This window comes from Chlamydomonas reinhardtii, chromosome 6 (genome assembly GCF_000002595.2).
Source record: "Chlamydomonas reinhardtii strain CC-503 cw92 mt+ chromosome 6, whole genome shotgun sequence".
NCBI classification, from domain to species: domain Eukaryota; kingdom Viridiplantae; phylum Chlorophyta; class Chlorophyceae; order Chlamydomonadales; family Chlamydomonadaceae; genus Chlamydomonas; species Chlamydomonas reinhardtii.
This window is the reverse complement of record NC_057009.1, coordinates 2,010,823-2,023,934: the sequence shown is the minus strand read 5'-3', so window position 1 is coordinate 2,023,934 and position 13,112 is coordinate 2,010,823. Positions and strand designations below refer to the sequence as shown.

The following is a 13,112-nucleotide window of genomic DNA, read 5'->3' as shown; positions in this document are numbered from 1 at the left end:
GCTCCGGTTGATGCGCGCTTCCTCCCGCAGAGCTCAGTGCTTTGCCCTTTACTCGGACGTAGAACTAGTCTGCATCCCTCAGTTAGCGGTGCCCTACCCTTAGCAAAGATGCAGGCCCTCCAGTGCAAGTCAGGTCAGGCCGGCTGCAGGCAAAGAGCTGTTGCCTCGATGAATTGCATTTGCATGTCATAGCTAAATGCTCAGCAGCTCGGAGCAGCGCTTTCCTGGCCAGCAGCCTCACGCTCTTTGTCTCGCCGCTTGTGTCCCCAGGCGTCTTTGGCAAGGCCGCTGTGGCCCGGCCCGTCCGCGTGGCCGCGCCCAGCCGTGCTCGTCTGGCCGTGTGGTAAGATGGGAACGCGAACTGGGTGGGCTGGGCTCGGGAACTTGTGGCATTCTGGACCTCACCGCCGCCCCTCGCCTGGGACGCAGCGCCTCGTACAAGAACCAGGAGAACATTAACCTGGAGAAGGTTCCCGCCTTCAAGCGCCACGATGCGGACGTCGGCTCGTCGGAGGTGCAGGTCGCTCGCCTGAGCGCTCGCATTATGCAAATTAGTGCTCACCTGGCCCAGAACAAGAAGGACTTCGCTGCTCGCCGCGGTCTGGAGGCTATTCTGAGCCAGCGCAAGTCGCTGCTGCAGTACATGTACAAGACCGACAGGTGCGCGCGGTCGAAGGGGCACAGTCGGCACAGGCGAGGGGCAAGGAGGGGCGGAGCGGGGCAGCTTACTCCACGGCTGGTATCTGCTACTGCCTGGTACCTCAGGTTAACGAAACCAACGTCAACACAATTGGCATGGCAACATGGGCTATCCACAGTGCAGAACTTGTGCAACCATGGGACACCTGCGGTGGGAGTGAAGCACGCAGTGCGGCGGGGGGCGGTCAATACCGTAAAATATGTCACTTTCGGGCTGTTTGCAAAGTTGCCGACACGTGGAGGCGAATACCACGTATTCAGAAATGCAGAATGCTTTGATATGGCATCTGGGTTGGGAGGATTGGGTGCATGCGTCACAGTCTTGCGTGAGCAGCCAGCAGCAGCGGCAGGGCAGGCACGCAGCGGCGGCCGCAGCACGCCAGGACGGTATCAGCGTGCAGCACATTGGGCGGGGCATGGAGTTCCCGCCATACAGCCAACAGCTACACCGTTCCCACGGCAGCTTGCACGACCCCATCCCTGCGCCCAATAAATGTTAACCGAGTGCCCGACCAACCCTTCCATCGTCACAGGGACATGTACGACCGTATGGTGTCTGAGTACAAGATCCGCTCGGTGATTGTTGGCGACACCCGCGGTGCCGCCCGCAAGTCGGAGGAGCGGTCGTAAATCAGCAGCCGTCCACGGAGCCCAGGCGCTGGCATGGTCTTGCTTGACAGCGTTTCCGGGCGCGGTGGAGCTGCGGAGCACGACTGGAGGTTGTGGAGCGTTGGGTGGCGCGCCAAGGAGCGGCGCGGCGGTGCTTTACGAGAAGGCGCCGGGCGCTGGCGTTTCGCGTTATGTGGGTGTGGGGGCGTGCCCTCGCCCACTCGCGATGGGGTGAAGTAGGTTTGGGTGTCCGGGCTACGAGCCAGCTGGCCCCAACCCGCACGCACGCATGCGGTGGTCAGGGACCAGGGGGGATTCTGGGCTGGTTCGTCAGATTCGTCCGAGCCTAGCGGGGAGGGAGCAGGCCCTTGCGCTGAAACTGCGTCGGCAGGGAGGCAGCAGCATCTGGTGGGCTCTTCTTGTGAAAGCACCAGAGATGCAAGGGACGCACCGATGAGGAAGCTGTTCTTTTGACGGCACGGAAGGCCCGCCCGGTCACGGACGTCGTGGCAGCAGGAGGCCTGCTAGGCGTGCTTCAGTCCAGCAGGCATATGCCACGGCCGGGTCAAGATGGTGTGGTTGTTTACCAGAGGCGGGCGCATGACGTGAACTTAGAAATTGTAGATGAGTGTGCGGCGTTTGGAGGAGTTCTGCTGGTTGCTCCGCTGCGAGGGCCGCCCCAGTTTTGAGTTCCCAGGGGTTGCAAGCACGGAGCGCTAGCGGGGTGGATAAGACGTCGATGAGACGGCATCTAGGCCGGTTGCGCGGTGGCGACGAAGCAGAGGCAAGGGGATAGGCTCCCTGTAACACGAAATGTTGCGCCAACCCGCTGGTCTCCACTAATTCCACAGCCATGCCTGGCGTCAACAGCGCAGGTAGCCCTTGAGGAGTCGACAGGGACGATAGACCGGCAGAGCCCTTGTTGCATTGCTGCTTAGAGAGGAGTCCGAGGACGATTGAACGACACGAATGCCTAACGAACATGAAATAGCAATGCGCGTCAGCAAAACATCGACACAACCTGCCAGCTACCGTCAGTACAGTAACAGCGCGCGAACGACGCACCAATGCCTTGTCCCTTCTTGCTACGCATTTATGTGGGCACGGGTGGGAGCCACACACATCGGGACTACGCTTTCCTGCCCCTTGCCATGTTCCATCACGAGCAATGCGTGTGTGGTGAAGGACCGGGCTGCCCTGGCCTCGCTGACACGGTAAGTACAAGTGCCGCCCGATCCAGCCACCAAGGTGTTCCAGGCTTACAGCATTCCAGCCAGGCTTCCTGGCACGCTGGCAGCACCGGATCAGGAGGAGGAGGCGGGAAAAGGTGAAGGGGGCATCGCAGGGAGGCGGGCACTCGAGGCAAGACTGGAGGAGGGATTGCGCGCAGGCAGGTGCGAGGTTAGGCGAGCAGGAGGTGAGGAGGGCAGCGGACCAGCGGTCGCTCAGGCGACAAAATGTGCTTTACGCTGGGTCCGTGGGTCGCCACACTGCCCAGGGTCGCCAGTAGCCCACTAGTCGCTTAATATTGGCGTGGTCGTGCATCCCTGGCGGGCACGGGCGGGCACGACGCATGCGTGGACCACCGCTAGGGATGGAAGAGCGTGTATGAGCCACGCCAGTTGGCAAGCGTCCCCAAAGCCGCTCAGTCATTACATAATTGTATTATTTCGCTCCATTCATTTCATATCCGCGTTGCGTCAGGCTCACCAGTCATTTGGCACCTAAAGCCCGGTTCTCCTCTCGTTTGAGCACATCACAATTTGTCGTCTATGAAAATGTTGCGACCAAAATGCTTACAGACACCTTGTAAGCGGGCCTCACTGGCTGGAAAGAACAACCGGCTAGCCATCCGCGAAGGCATCCGCCAGCGCTCTGTCGCAGCTGTAGGTGAACCGCAACTCCCGTCACTCGCGAGGATACAGCACAAGCCAAGGCCACTAATAAACGTTCCTGGACTTGTCCCAATCCGCCGCACCTGCTGCCACACCCGCTCGCAGGCGCCCTCGCCCGCGCAGCACCCCGCGCGCCTGCGATCGCGCTGCGCAGCGGCGCCCACGCCCGGCAACCAGGCGTCCCTACCCGCGCCAGGGCCCTCTCTCACCGAGCGCATCTTTGCGGAGGTGGATGCGCTAATGGCAGCCGAGAACGCGCAGGCTGCGGGCGCGGGCGGCCGCACGACCTACGCCGCCTTCAAGGCTGCGGACGAGCAGTGGCTCAAGTTACGGACCCAGCCGGTGTGTGAGACGCGGTCGCGGGGTATATAACGTAGATGAAGCTCTAAGGCGGTGCGGATACATCAGCGTTATGGTATGAGCAGTGTTCGTACTTCCAATTCCGGCCACGAGAAACGGCCACCAAATGACACCATCCACCACCAGACCATGCCCAACAGGGAAGGGTTATGTGACCGAGCCCAATGAGAAGGCCCATCAGGACTGCAGCTGAAAGATGTGGCGCCTGCGTGCGCCAGCAACCCACAAGCATCCAGCAGTGACAAGTCATGTGCATGCTTGAAACCTCGGTGCTGCAGGAGGGAGAGGCTGCTGGCCCCGCGCCAACGTTCGTCACAGAGTCTGCCCAGCCGCTGCCGGCGGCGCCCCAGTACGACGTCGTTGTGTGCGGCGGCACCCTGGGTGAGACGGCTGGACATGCGTAGGTCATGGCGGTTGGCAGCTGACAGTTGTTCAGTTGGGGCGGTTGAGTTCTGCTGGGCTACGAGATCTGTATGTGTGCCACGTGTGTTTGGCTGTCTGCTGTGCCGGTGTCACGGTATGGATGTGCGTGTGCGCCTGTACCTGCCGCGCACGCTGCAGGCATCTTCGCCGCCGCAGCGCTGGCTGCCCGCGGCCTCCGGGTGGCGGTGGTGGAGCGGGGGCCGCTGCGAGGCCGCGCGCAGGAGTGGAACATCAGCCGCAAGGTCAGATCCCTTGTGCACCAATACATGCACACGCAGACCCCTTTTCCTTGTTCTCCGGAACAAACACGCCGCCCTGAGGATCACCGCGGCATACGGCCCGTACCGCAGTAGTCAATGGGACCGGGGCATGCGCGTTCTCACACCTGCACATCTTCCCTACCCGCTCCTACTGCCCGCCCCAGTTGCTTTGCATTGTTCCCCTAGTTCTCATGGATGACTGTAAAGGCGAAAACTCCCTAACCCCCAATCATACAACCTGCCGTGCAGGAGCTGTACGAGTTGGAGCATGTGGGTGTGGCCAGCCGGGAGGAGCTGGAGGCGTGCGTGGCGATCGAGGTGGGGGACAGACGGCGCGGGACGGTGCCGCACCGCGATCGCGCAAACACTTTTCGCAGCTTAAGCCTTCTGGGCAGCGCCTGGCTGCCGACGGCAGTGCGCTCTCAATGGCTGGGTATGATGGGAGACCGAACAATCTCTTCCCTTCTTGCGCCTGGCGCTGTCCTCATCCCCGCCAACAGTTCAACCCCGTGCGCATCGGCTTTGCCTGGGACCTGTCACCCGCGACCTTCTCCGCCGCCTCCTCCGCCTCCACCTCCTCCCGACTGACGGAGGTGTGGACGCGCGACGTGCTCAACCTGGGTGTGCGGCCGGACGCTCTGGTGCAGCTGATGCGCGCCAAGCTGGAGGCGGCGGGCGGCGCCGTCATCGAGCAGGCGGCGCTCGCGGGTGCGTGTGTGTGAGACCGACGCAAGGAGGAGGGGGTAACGACATGTGTCAGAGAGCGCAAGGAAGGAGGCACGCAGGACTGTTTACGGCATGTGTGTGTGTGTGTACAGTGCATTACCACTGCTCGAACAGCCGAGGGGTGGCGGCGGCATGCGTGCACGTGTGTGGCTGTGGATGGGTGGGGACGGGGCACGTGTGTGGGGGCTGGTCGTGTGATCGTGGTGAGGGCTGAGCGTGTGTTGGCCCGTCAGCTATCGGTACATCCTGCAAGCAGGAACGGCCGGTGTGGGGCAACGGCACGACTGGATCGGACGCTTAATCCTTCACACCCGTCGCGGTGACGCGGCCCGTACCGTGTTTTAGGTCGCGTCCAGAGCGGCAAGCGCCCACGCTCACGCCTGCGCGCCCCACCCGTTGCAACCGCCCACGCCCGCCCTCCCCCAGGCATCTCGGTGCACCCCAATGGCTGCAGTCTGGACGTGAAGACCGACAGCGGTGCTGGTGCTGGTGCCGCGGCCGCGCGGCTGACGGCGCGGCTGGTGGTGGACTGCATGGGGCACTTCAGCCCCATCGTACGCCAGGTGTGTGTTTGGAATGCGGGCCCTGGGCGCAATGTGTGCGGTGTGAGAGTTCGCAGCAAAAGGTTTAGGAGGACGCAAAGACCTTTGGATCGTTGTATCATTGTATGTGGCGGAAGCACGAATACAACCGGTTGAGGGCCTGCGGAGGCGGATCTTGTTCGAATCCACTCCATGTGACGGTAAACACACCAGTTGCTCTGGACTGGTTACGTGTCATACACACATGTCAGCCCCCTGATGTCCCCCTGATTCCCCCTGCCTCTGCACCAGGTGCGGTGGGGCACCAAGCCCGACGGCGTGTGCCTGGTGGTGGGCACGTGCGGCAGCGGCTTCGCCCCCGGCAACAACACCACTGCCGACGTCATCCTCACCAACACGCCGCTGCAGCCGGCTGAGGCGGCATTCAACAGGTGTGTGCTGGGTCCACCATGTCCTGCAACCTCCTGTCCTATACCCTCCGCACAACATGCACATAACATGTGGCCTCACTTCGTCCGTGTCATCACACCCACGCCTGTTTCCTTACGGGATTGGTTCAGAGCTAACCCACGCCTCCTCCTCCCCCTCCTCTCCCCTCCATTCCTGTCCAGGGCTCAGTACTTCTGGGAGGCCTTCCCCGCCGCCTCCGGCCCCAGCGACCGCACCACCTACATGTTCACCTACATCGACGCCGCGCCCTACCGCAAGCCCCTGGCAGCCATGATGGTGCGTGCGTGGGTGGCGCGTGTGCGTTGGTTGCATTTGTTATAGGGCATGAGAAGGGGAAGGGGGCGAGGGAAGCAAACATGCGGGTCTGTTGCACGTGCGAATGTGCGCTCAGTCACGGCTGGACGGCCACCCACTCACGCCGACCCATACACGCCGCAGGACGACTACTGGAGGCTCATGCCACAGTACCAGGGTGCGTACGCGCCGCCGTGCCGTACCGCCCTGCCTGCTGCGTGCCGTACCGCCCTGCCGCACACACTTGTGCACACACATGTGCACACACCTTGTGCAGCCTCCTAATCACGCTCGCCTCCCTGCCCGACTATGCCCGACCATACCAGCAGTCAGGGCGCCAGGGCCCCAGGGCCCCGGCCCCAGCCAGGCGGCACCTCATGGCCCCGGGCCAGGTCCGTGGCGCCGCAGTCCATTGCGGCTGACGGGCTGACGGCCTGACGGCCTGGAGTCTGCCCCCGCGCCTGCTGCTGCATGTGTGCAGGTGTGCGGCTGGAGGACATCACCTTCAAGCGAGTGCTGTTCGGCTTCTTCCCCACCTTCAAGGTGTGGTTGTCAGACAATACTGTAACTGCATGACATACATGTCCTGTCAGTGCTGCCGAACACTGAGTGGGGGGAAGCTGTCGGGGAAGGGTGAGGCGCAAGACGCTCTTCCGCAAACTGGAGGCAGGCCTGACTCGGTGTCGTCTGGCCCGGTATGCCGTGTGCTTGCCCGGGCCGCAGGACACGCCCCTCCGACCCGCCTTTGACCGGTAAGTGCATTGTATGCCATGCCTTGCTTAGGCTTGCCACCTGCACTTGTTTCACGTGTATGTAACATGGCTAAAGCAGACCGCTTTTGCCCCGTGCTGTGTTAACGTTGTCGGCCGTCGACGTCGACTCGCTCACCGCGGCCCCCTTCCACAGCATTATCCAGGTACGAAGGCTCAATGGCGCGTGCCGCCTGAGACTTACGTTGCCTGGTCAAAAACATACATCCTTGCATACACCCCCATGTTAACCCCTATCTCCCATTTCCTGCTGAAAACATCATCATCAACACACGCCATGCTTATTCACGTGTCATTGGTGTGTGCCTATTCTTGTATAGATCGGCGACGCGAGCGGGCTGCAGTCGCCGCTCAGCTTCGGCGGCTTCGGCGCGCTCACCCGCCACCTGGCCCGCCTCACCAACGCGCTCAGTGAGTCGCCGGCTGGGGCAGTGAGCAGCGGCTGCAGTGGCGGCTGCGGCTGTAGCAGCGCCAACCTGCACTGCCTGCGCTCCCGCGCAACGGTCAGGGGATTTGCGGATACTGCTGGGGTTGTTGGGGCTCTGGTAGCGCGGGGGCACGCAACACCCGCTTGCCCGGCTCCTTCCACTCCCCATCCCCCGCTGGCCGCTGGACTTCAGAGACAGCGGTAACAACGCGGCTGCTATACTACTGTTCCTGACTACGCCTTCGCTTCTTGAATCATCATGAATGTAAACCCCACCCCAACCCGCCTCACCGGCTGCCGCCGCCACCCACCCGCCTGCCTGCACCCCTCCCTGCAGCCGAGGCGGCGGAGGCGGACGCGCTGGACCGCAACTCGTTGGGCCTCATCCACGCCTACAACCCCGGCCTGTCCTCCAGCTGGATGATGCAGGTGTGCGTGTGTGTGGGCGTGTGCGTGTGGGCGTATGCGTGTGCGTGCGTTGCGTACGTACAAGGGAAGGGGTCGACACCGCGTGCCTCCTCTGCAAAAATGGCGCATGCGCGGCATGCAATACCTGATGAGCTGAGACCGCCGTGCCTGCCACCCAAATGCAGAAAGCCATGTCTGTGCGCGAGGGCGACAAGCCGCCGCCGGAGCTGATCAACCGCATGCTGGTGAGTGATGCCAGAGGCGGGGGCGGGGGCGGTGGTGGTGGCCGGGGCGGGGAGGGGCGGGGCGGGTTTCAAGGGTCGGCTGGGCCCATGCACCCCACACCGTGCCCCACAAGCACCTGCAATGCCCCGACAGGTATGGCCCACCTTAATTCAATCGTGCTACGCCAAGTCTGCCTTGCGAGTTTTGCCCCTGCCCCTTACGGTACTCTCCTGCCGCTGCCGCTGCCTGCCTGCCCTCCTCCCACCTCCACAGGCGGGCAACTTCCGGGCCATGGAGAAGCTGGGTGAAGCCACCATGAAGCCCTTCCTGCAGGTGCTGACGGGGTGGGAGGGGAAGGGCGGTACCGGTAGCCACACACCACTCTAGCGTGAGGGTAGTTCAGGGCGCGGCATGCGCACGGGGATGCCGTGCACGGGGGTGCCGCTCCTCACGCCCAAATCGCGCCGTTGTCATGCCTGCAGCCCCCCTCCTCTGTTGATCCTTGAAACCTCCTCCCTTTCCCTGCTTCTCCACCTCCTGAATCCACCTGAAATCCATTCACAGGACGTGATCCAGTTCCAGCCCATGCTGGCCACCATGGGCGCCCAGATCCTGACGGATCCGCTGTCCGTGCCCTCCCTCATGGCGCACGTGGGCCCCGGGCCTCTGGCCGAGTGGCTGGGGCACATGGCCAATCTGGGGGCCTACACCGCCCTGCACGGCGCGGCGGGGGCAGCCGGGCTGCGGGCGGCGTTGGCGCCTGGCGGCGCGGCGGCGGGCCTGCCGGCCCGCGCGCGCTTCGCGCTTGGGCGGCTGTTGGACGCGTGGGAGTACGGGAGCGGGAAGGACTACAAGCTGTGAGGGAAGGGTTGAGGAGGGTTAGGAGTGAGGGCTTGGAGTCAGGGTTTGGAGTGCGGGTTTGGAGAGGCAGAGGGGGCACTGTCGGGGTGGTGTCACAAGTGATGACGGCTTGTTGAATTGTGGCAGGAGGGACGCGTGAGCGGCAGTGCATTTGAGTGAGAGAGGGCACGAGCCGTGTTCGAGCCGGTGCGAGGGAGTGATTAATGAGAGCGAGCATGTTGCATCGACGCATGACTAACTATCATACGGCAAGTGATAGTGCAAGACTTCCCCGTCGCCGGTGGTCTAATCGGCACTCAACTCGATGGAAGGACTTGTGGTTGAGCTACTCAGAATGTGGGCGAAGGCCTGGTGTAAGTGGTGTTAGATTATCGGGTGTGAATAGGGGCGGAATGTGTGAGCAAGGCATCGGGCTGATAGAAGGGGCGGAGAGGGGGCGCGTTGGCCAGGGCCTGCCAGGGTTGGCGTGGCGCCGTGGCTGCACTCGGGGCCACGGCGTTCACCCGTCGGCATGGTTGCTCGCCCGCTTGTAACTTATAGAATCTTGCTGCTGCTTCATTTCAAAGGCGCCTACAGGCCGGCAACGTAAGCGCGGGGACGGGTCATCGCGCCCCCGTCACAACCGACAAATTGCATGTTGCGTCTCGCACAAAGAGGGAATTGCATACTGTAATTAGACGGTACACGCTTACTTGTAGAGCATCTACCAAATTGTAGGGTGCTTTGCGGGCACGACTCCGACATGCTTCCGTCCTTGTTGACGAACGCGCGGCGGGGGGCCCAGGCTGCTCTGCAGCCCGGGTTCCTGTCTGCCTTTATCAGCACCACTAGTGAGAGCTTGAATGCCGCAGCCACTGCCACGGCTAGCAAGCCCGCACCCAGCCGGCCCCCGCTGGCCAAGCCCCCGCTCTACAAGGAGTTCCAAATTTATCGCTGGAATCCCGACAGCGATGAGAAGCCGAAGTACGCGTCCTACCAGGTGGATATCAACAACTGTGGGCCGATGATGCTGGACGTGCTGCTTAAAATCAAGGATGAGCAGGACCAGACGCTGTCGCTGCGTCGCTCGTGTCGGTGAGGCTAGCGATGAGGGCATGTCAAATTGAGCTTTGGAGGTCCCGGGATTGTCGTTGTTTTGTCAGTCTACGCGGTGTCGAAACCGAGGCGACGGTCGCTATTCCAGGGCAGTGCCACGCCGGCAGCTGCCCGTGCCGACCGCTTTACGCCTGCCGGTGGGCTTCGGCTTCCCGCACCCCTCCTCATTCCCAGATTCCTATCCCGGGCTGCCATGCCGTATGTTTGCTGTCCCAAACGCCCAACCGCGGGCCCTGACCCCTGCTGCCCTCTCCACTCCCCATTTCCCCACCTCCACAGCGAGGGTATCTGCGGCTCCTGCGCCATGAACATCGACGGAAGCAACACGCTGGCCTGCCTGTGCAAGGTCAACCGCGACCCGGGGCACGTGGGCAAGGTGGCGCCGCTGCCGCACATGTTCGTGGTGAAGGACCTTGTGGTGGACATGGCCAACTTCTACGCCCAGTACAAGTCCATCAAGCCCTACCTGCAGAAGAAGGAGGCGGCCAAGTGCGTACGCGCGTGGAAGCGTGTTAGCGTGATGGAACAGCTGCGGGGTTAGGGTTCGGGGCGCGGTGGCGGCTAGCCCGCGGTGGAGGAAGGTTCTGGGGCGCCGCTGCGGCTGGTGGAACCGCTGGACTGGGTCCGGGCCCGGCTGGCTCCTAGCAAGTCACAGGGAATGCAGCTGCAGCTAAAGCACGTGCATCCCATTCCCACCACCACCATGGCCGTCACCGCCACCACCACCACCTCCTCCTCCAGGGGCCAGGAGTTTTACCAGTCCAAGGAGTCGCGCGCCAAGCTGGACGGTCTGTACGAGTGCATCCTGTGCGCCTGCTGCTCCACCTCCTGCCCCAGCTACTGGTGGAACAGCGACAAGTACCTGGGGCCTGCAGTGCTGCTGGCCGCGTACCGGTGAGCGCGCATGCTTCATCGGCAGGGCGAGAAGGCAGGGTGGGAGGGTAATACCAACCTCAAATAAACCGAGACCAAGAGGGGTGGGGGCTGTCGATAACAGGGGACCAGAGGCCTATGGGGATCATCAATCAGGACCCCAAGGCGCGGGGGTGGAATGTAGCAGGCGAACGGGGAGGCATGGGTGATGCGGTGGCAGTCCGCGCATGGTCGGAGCTTGTGCTGGAGGAAAGCACGTGCCTGGCGCTGGCAGCGCCTACGTATAGCAGCAGGAAGGCCCATGCTGCGTCTGTCGTGCGGCCCCGTCGGCAGCTGCGTCGGCTGCGTCGTCAGTGTGGCGCCGCTACGTACAGCACGTGGCGGGAGCAGCCAGATATTGGCGCAAGCTACGAGTCCCGGCTTGCAACACCGGATGAAGGGCCTGGCAGTGTGGGCTGACGCTCAGCAGCAAGCATACAGGCAACCCAGCAGGCGGGCGGCAACACAGTACCTGTGACGGAACACAAGCCGCAAGGGCACGTGGTTCGGGCGCAGAGTCACACACACACACACACACACACACACACACACACACACACACACACACACACACACACACACACACACACACACACACACACACACACACACACACACGCACACCCCGGTTGTCGCATGTCGGGCAGACAGCATCCGAAGCACAGCCGTGAAGGTCACGCGGCACCACTGCCATGACCGTGTCCTGCACCTTGCCGTCCCTCTCCCGCGTCACCCTCCCGACGCCCTTACCCCGCCCTGCCGCCTGCTGTCTTCTCTGCAGCTGGATCATTGACAGCCGCGACGACATGACGTCTGAGCGCATGAAGGAGGTGGACGACGCCTACAAGCTCTACCGCTGCAAGACCATCATGAACTGCGCCACGGTGTGCCCCAAGGTGAGCGCGTCGCCTGAAGGGCGCAGCCTGTGGGGATGTGGGGCGCAGCCTGAGGGGGGCAGCCTGAGGGGCGCAGCCTGTGGGGATGTGGGGCGCAGCCTGAGGGGCGCAGCCTGAGGCGATGTGGGGCGCAGCCTGAGAGGGGCAGCCTTAGGGGATGCAGGGCGCAGCCTGAGGGGCGCAGCCTGTGGGCCGCGGTCTGAGCGGGCGTGGGTCTCAGCCCACATGGTGACATGGGGAGGGCTGGGCAACGGGGCGTGCCGTACGGTATGTGTTCGCGCCCAGTGGCACAATCCCAGCTGGGTGCATGGGCGCGGTGCATTGGGTGGCGAGCTGGCTGTGGCGGCGGTCGTGCCGGCCATGGTGTCCGCCCTGAGGCCATGCATTTACCAGCACTGGCGCTTTTTCGAACGCACACAGGGCCTGAACCCCGGCAAGGCCATCAACAAGATCAAGCAGTCTCTGGCCAAGGGCAGCCCCGTATAAGCCCGCAGCTGGAGGAGCAGCAGCACCGGGTGGAGCTGCAACACCAGAGCTGCGGGTGCAGCAGCGGGTGCAGGTGCAGCCGCCGTAAGGCGCATCAGAAGTCGAGAGCCACGCGAAGCGGGAGCATGCATGGAGGTGGCGGTGTGTTGAGGGCATGGAAGTGTGGCTTGAGTGGTTGTAGCCGTGGCTGGTCTCGTCAGCAGCCGCTGTGGCGGCGGCTGACAGAGGTTAGCCCGGCCATGGTCGCGGAGCGCCTGCGTGCATGGTCTTGGGGGATTTGCAAGCAGCAAACATGTATTCTTTTGTAGTGCTGTCTTAATGGACAACCGGCTTATTTCCCTGCGAGAGTGTGATTGCGTGTGTGGGCGTCGTACCGTATGTGAACGGGTAGGTGAGGTTGCAGCGTGGATGATTTCGAAGGAGGCAGGTACGTGAGTTGTGTACCGTGTGCATAGGTGCCCTTTACGCGTGTGGCGGAGTATTGTCCGGCCTAAACCGCGGGGTGGATGTTAGGTTGTGGTAAAGCTGACCGATTGCACATACAGCAGGCAGGTCCAAGCCAGCCGGAGTGAGGCGTTCCTGTCGGCGCTGTGCTGCGGAAGGCGGACATTAGAGCTGTAACGCTCATTCGCGTGGTACGGGTACTGGCCTACCGGTAGCCACACGGATACGAAAGGCAGGGGTCTGAGGGTGCCCCTGCCGGAAGTACGTAACGATGCGCGGCGCCACGGAGTGCAGACCAGTGCTGAGGTGCGCAAGCGGCAGGGGACTTCA

General features: G+C 62.9%; 3 protein-coding genes across 3 annotated transcripts; all 3 read left to right on the top strand.

Annotated features, from left to right (window-relative positions):
- The first annotated feature begins 19 nt into the window (after positions 1–19).
- Positions 20–2,127, top strand: CHLRE_06g264300v5 (uncharacterized protein). The gene is made up of 4 exons (XM_001696236.2): positions 20–133; positions 271–343; positions 430–660; positions 1,233–2,127. Exons 1-4 carry the CDS (start codon positions 109–111, stop codon positions 1,327–1,329), a joined length of 426 nt encoding a protein of 141 aa, XP_001696288.1. The 5' UTR covers positions 20–108; the 3' UTR covers positions 1,330–2,127.
- An 872-nt stretch (positions 2,128–2,999) lies between these two features.
- On the top strand, positions 3,000–9,494 carry CHLRE_06g264250v5 (uncharacterized protein). The gene is made up of 18 exons (XM_043062842.1): positions 3,000–3,194; positions 3,309–3,545; positions 3,842–3,944; positions 4,125–4,228; positions 4,496–4,564; positions 4,747–4,954; positions 5,399–5,535; positions 5,806–5,945; positions 6,126–6,240; positions 6,403–6,436; positions 6,740–6,801; positions 6,982–7,010; positions 7,165–7,174; positions 7,349–7,439; positions 7,793–7,884; positions 8,049–8,108; positions 8,362–8,421; positions 8,653–9,494. Exons 2-18 carry the CDS (start codon positions 3,444–3,446, stop codon positions 8,947–8,949), a joined length of 1,713 nt encoding a protein of 570 aa, XP_042923548.1. The 5' UTR covers positions 3,000–3,194; positions 3,309–3,443; the 3' UTR covers positions 8,950–9,494.
- Positions 9,495–9,609: 115 nt separating this feature from the next.
- Positions 9,610–13,064, top strand: CHLRE_06g264200v5 (uncharacterized protein). Its single transcript, XM_001696238.2, has 5 exons — positions 9,610–10,023; positions 10,324–10,533; positions 10,786–10,938; positions 11,738–11,852; positions 12,273–13,064. Exons 1-5 carry the CDS (start codon positions 9,692–9,694, stop codon positions 12,336–12,338), a joined length of 876 nt encoding a protein of 291 aa, XP_001696290.1. The 5' UTR covers positions 9,610–9,691; the 3' UTR covers positions 12,339–13,064.
- The last annotated feature ends 48 nt before the right edge of the window (positions 13,065–13,112 follow it).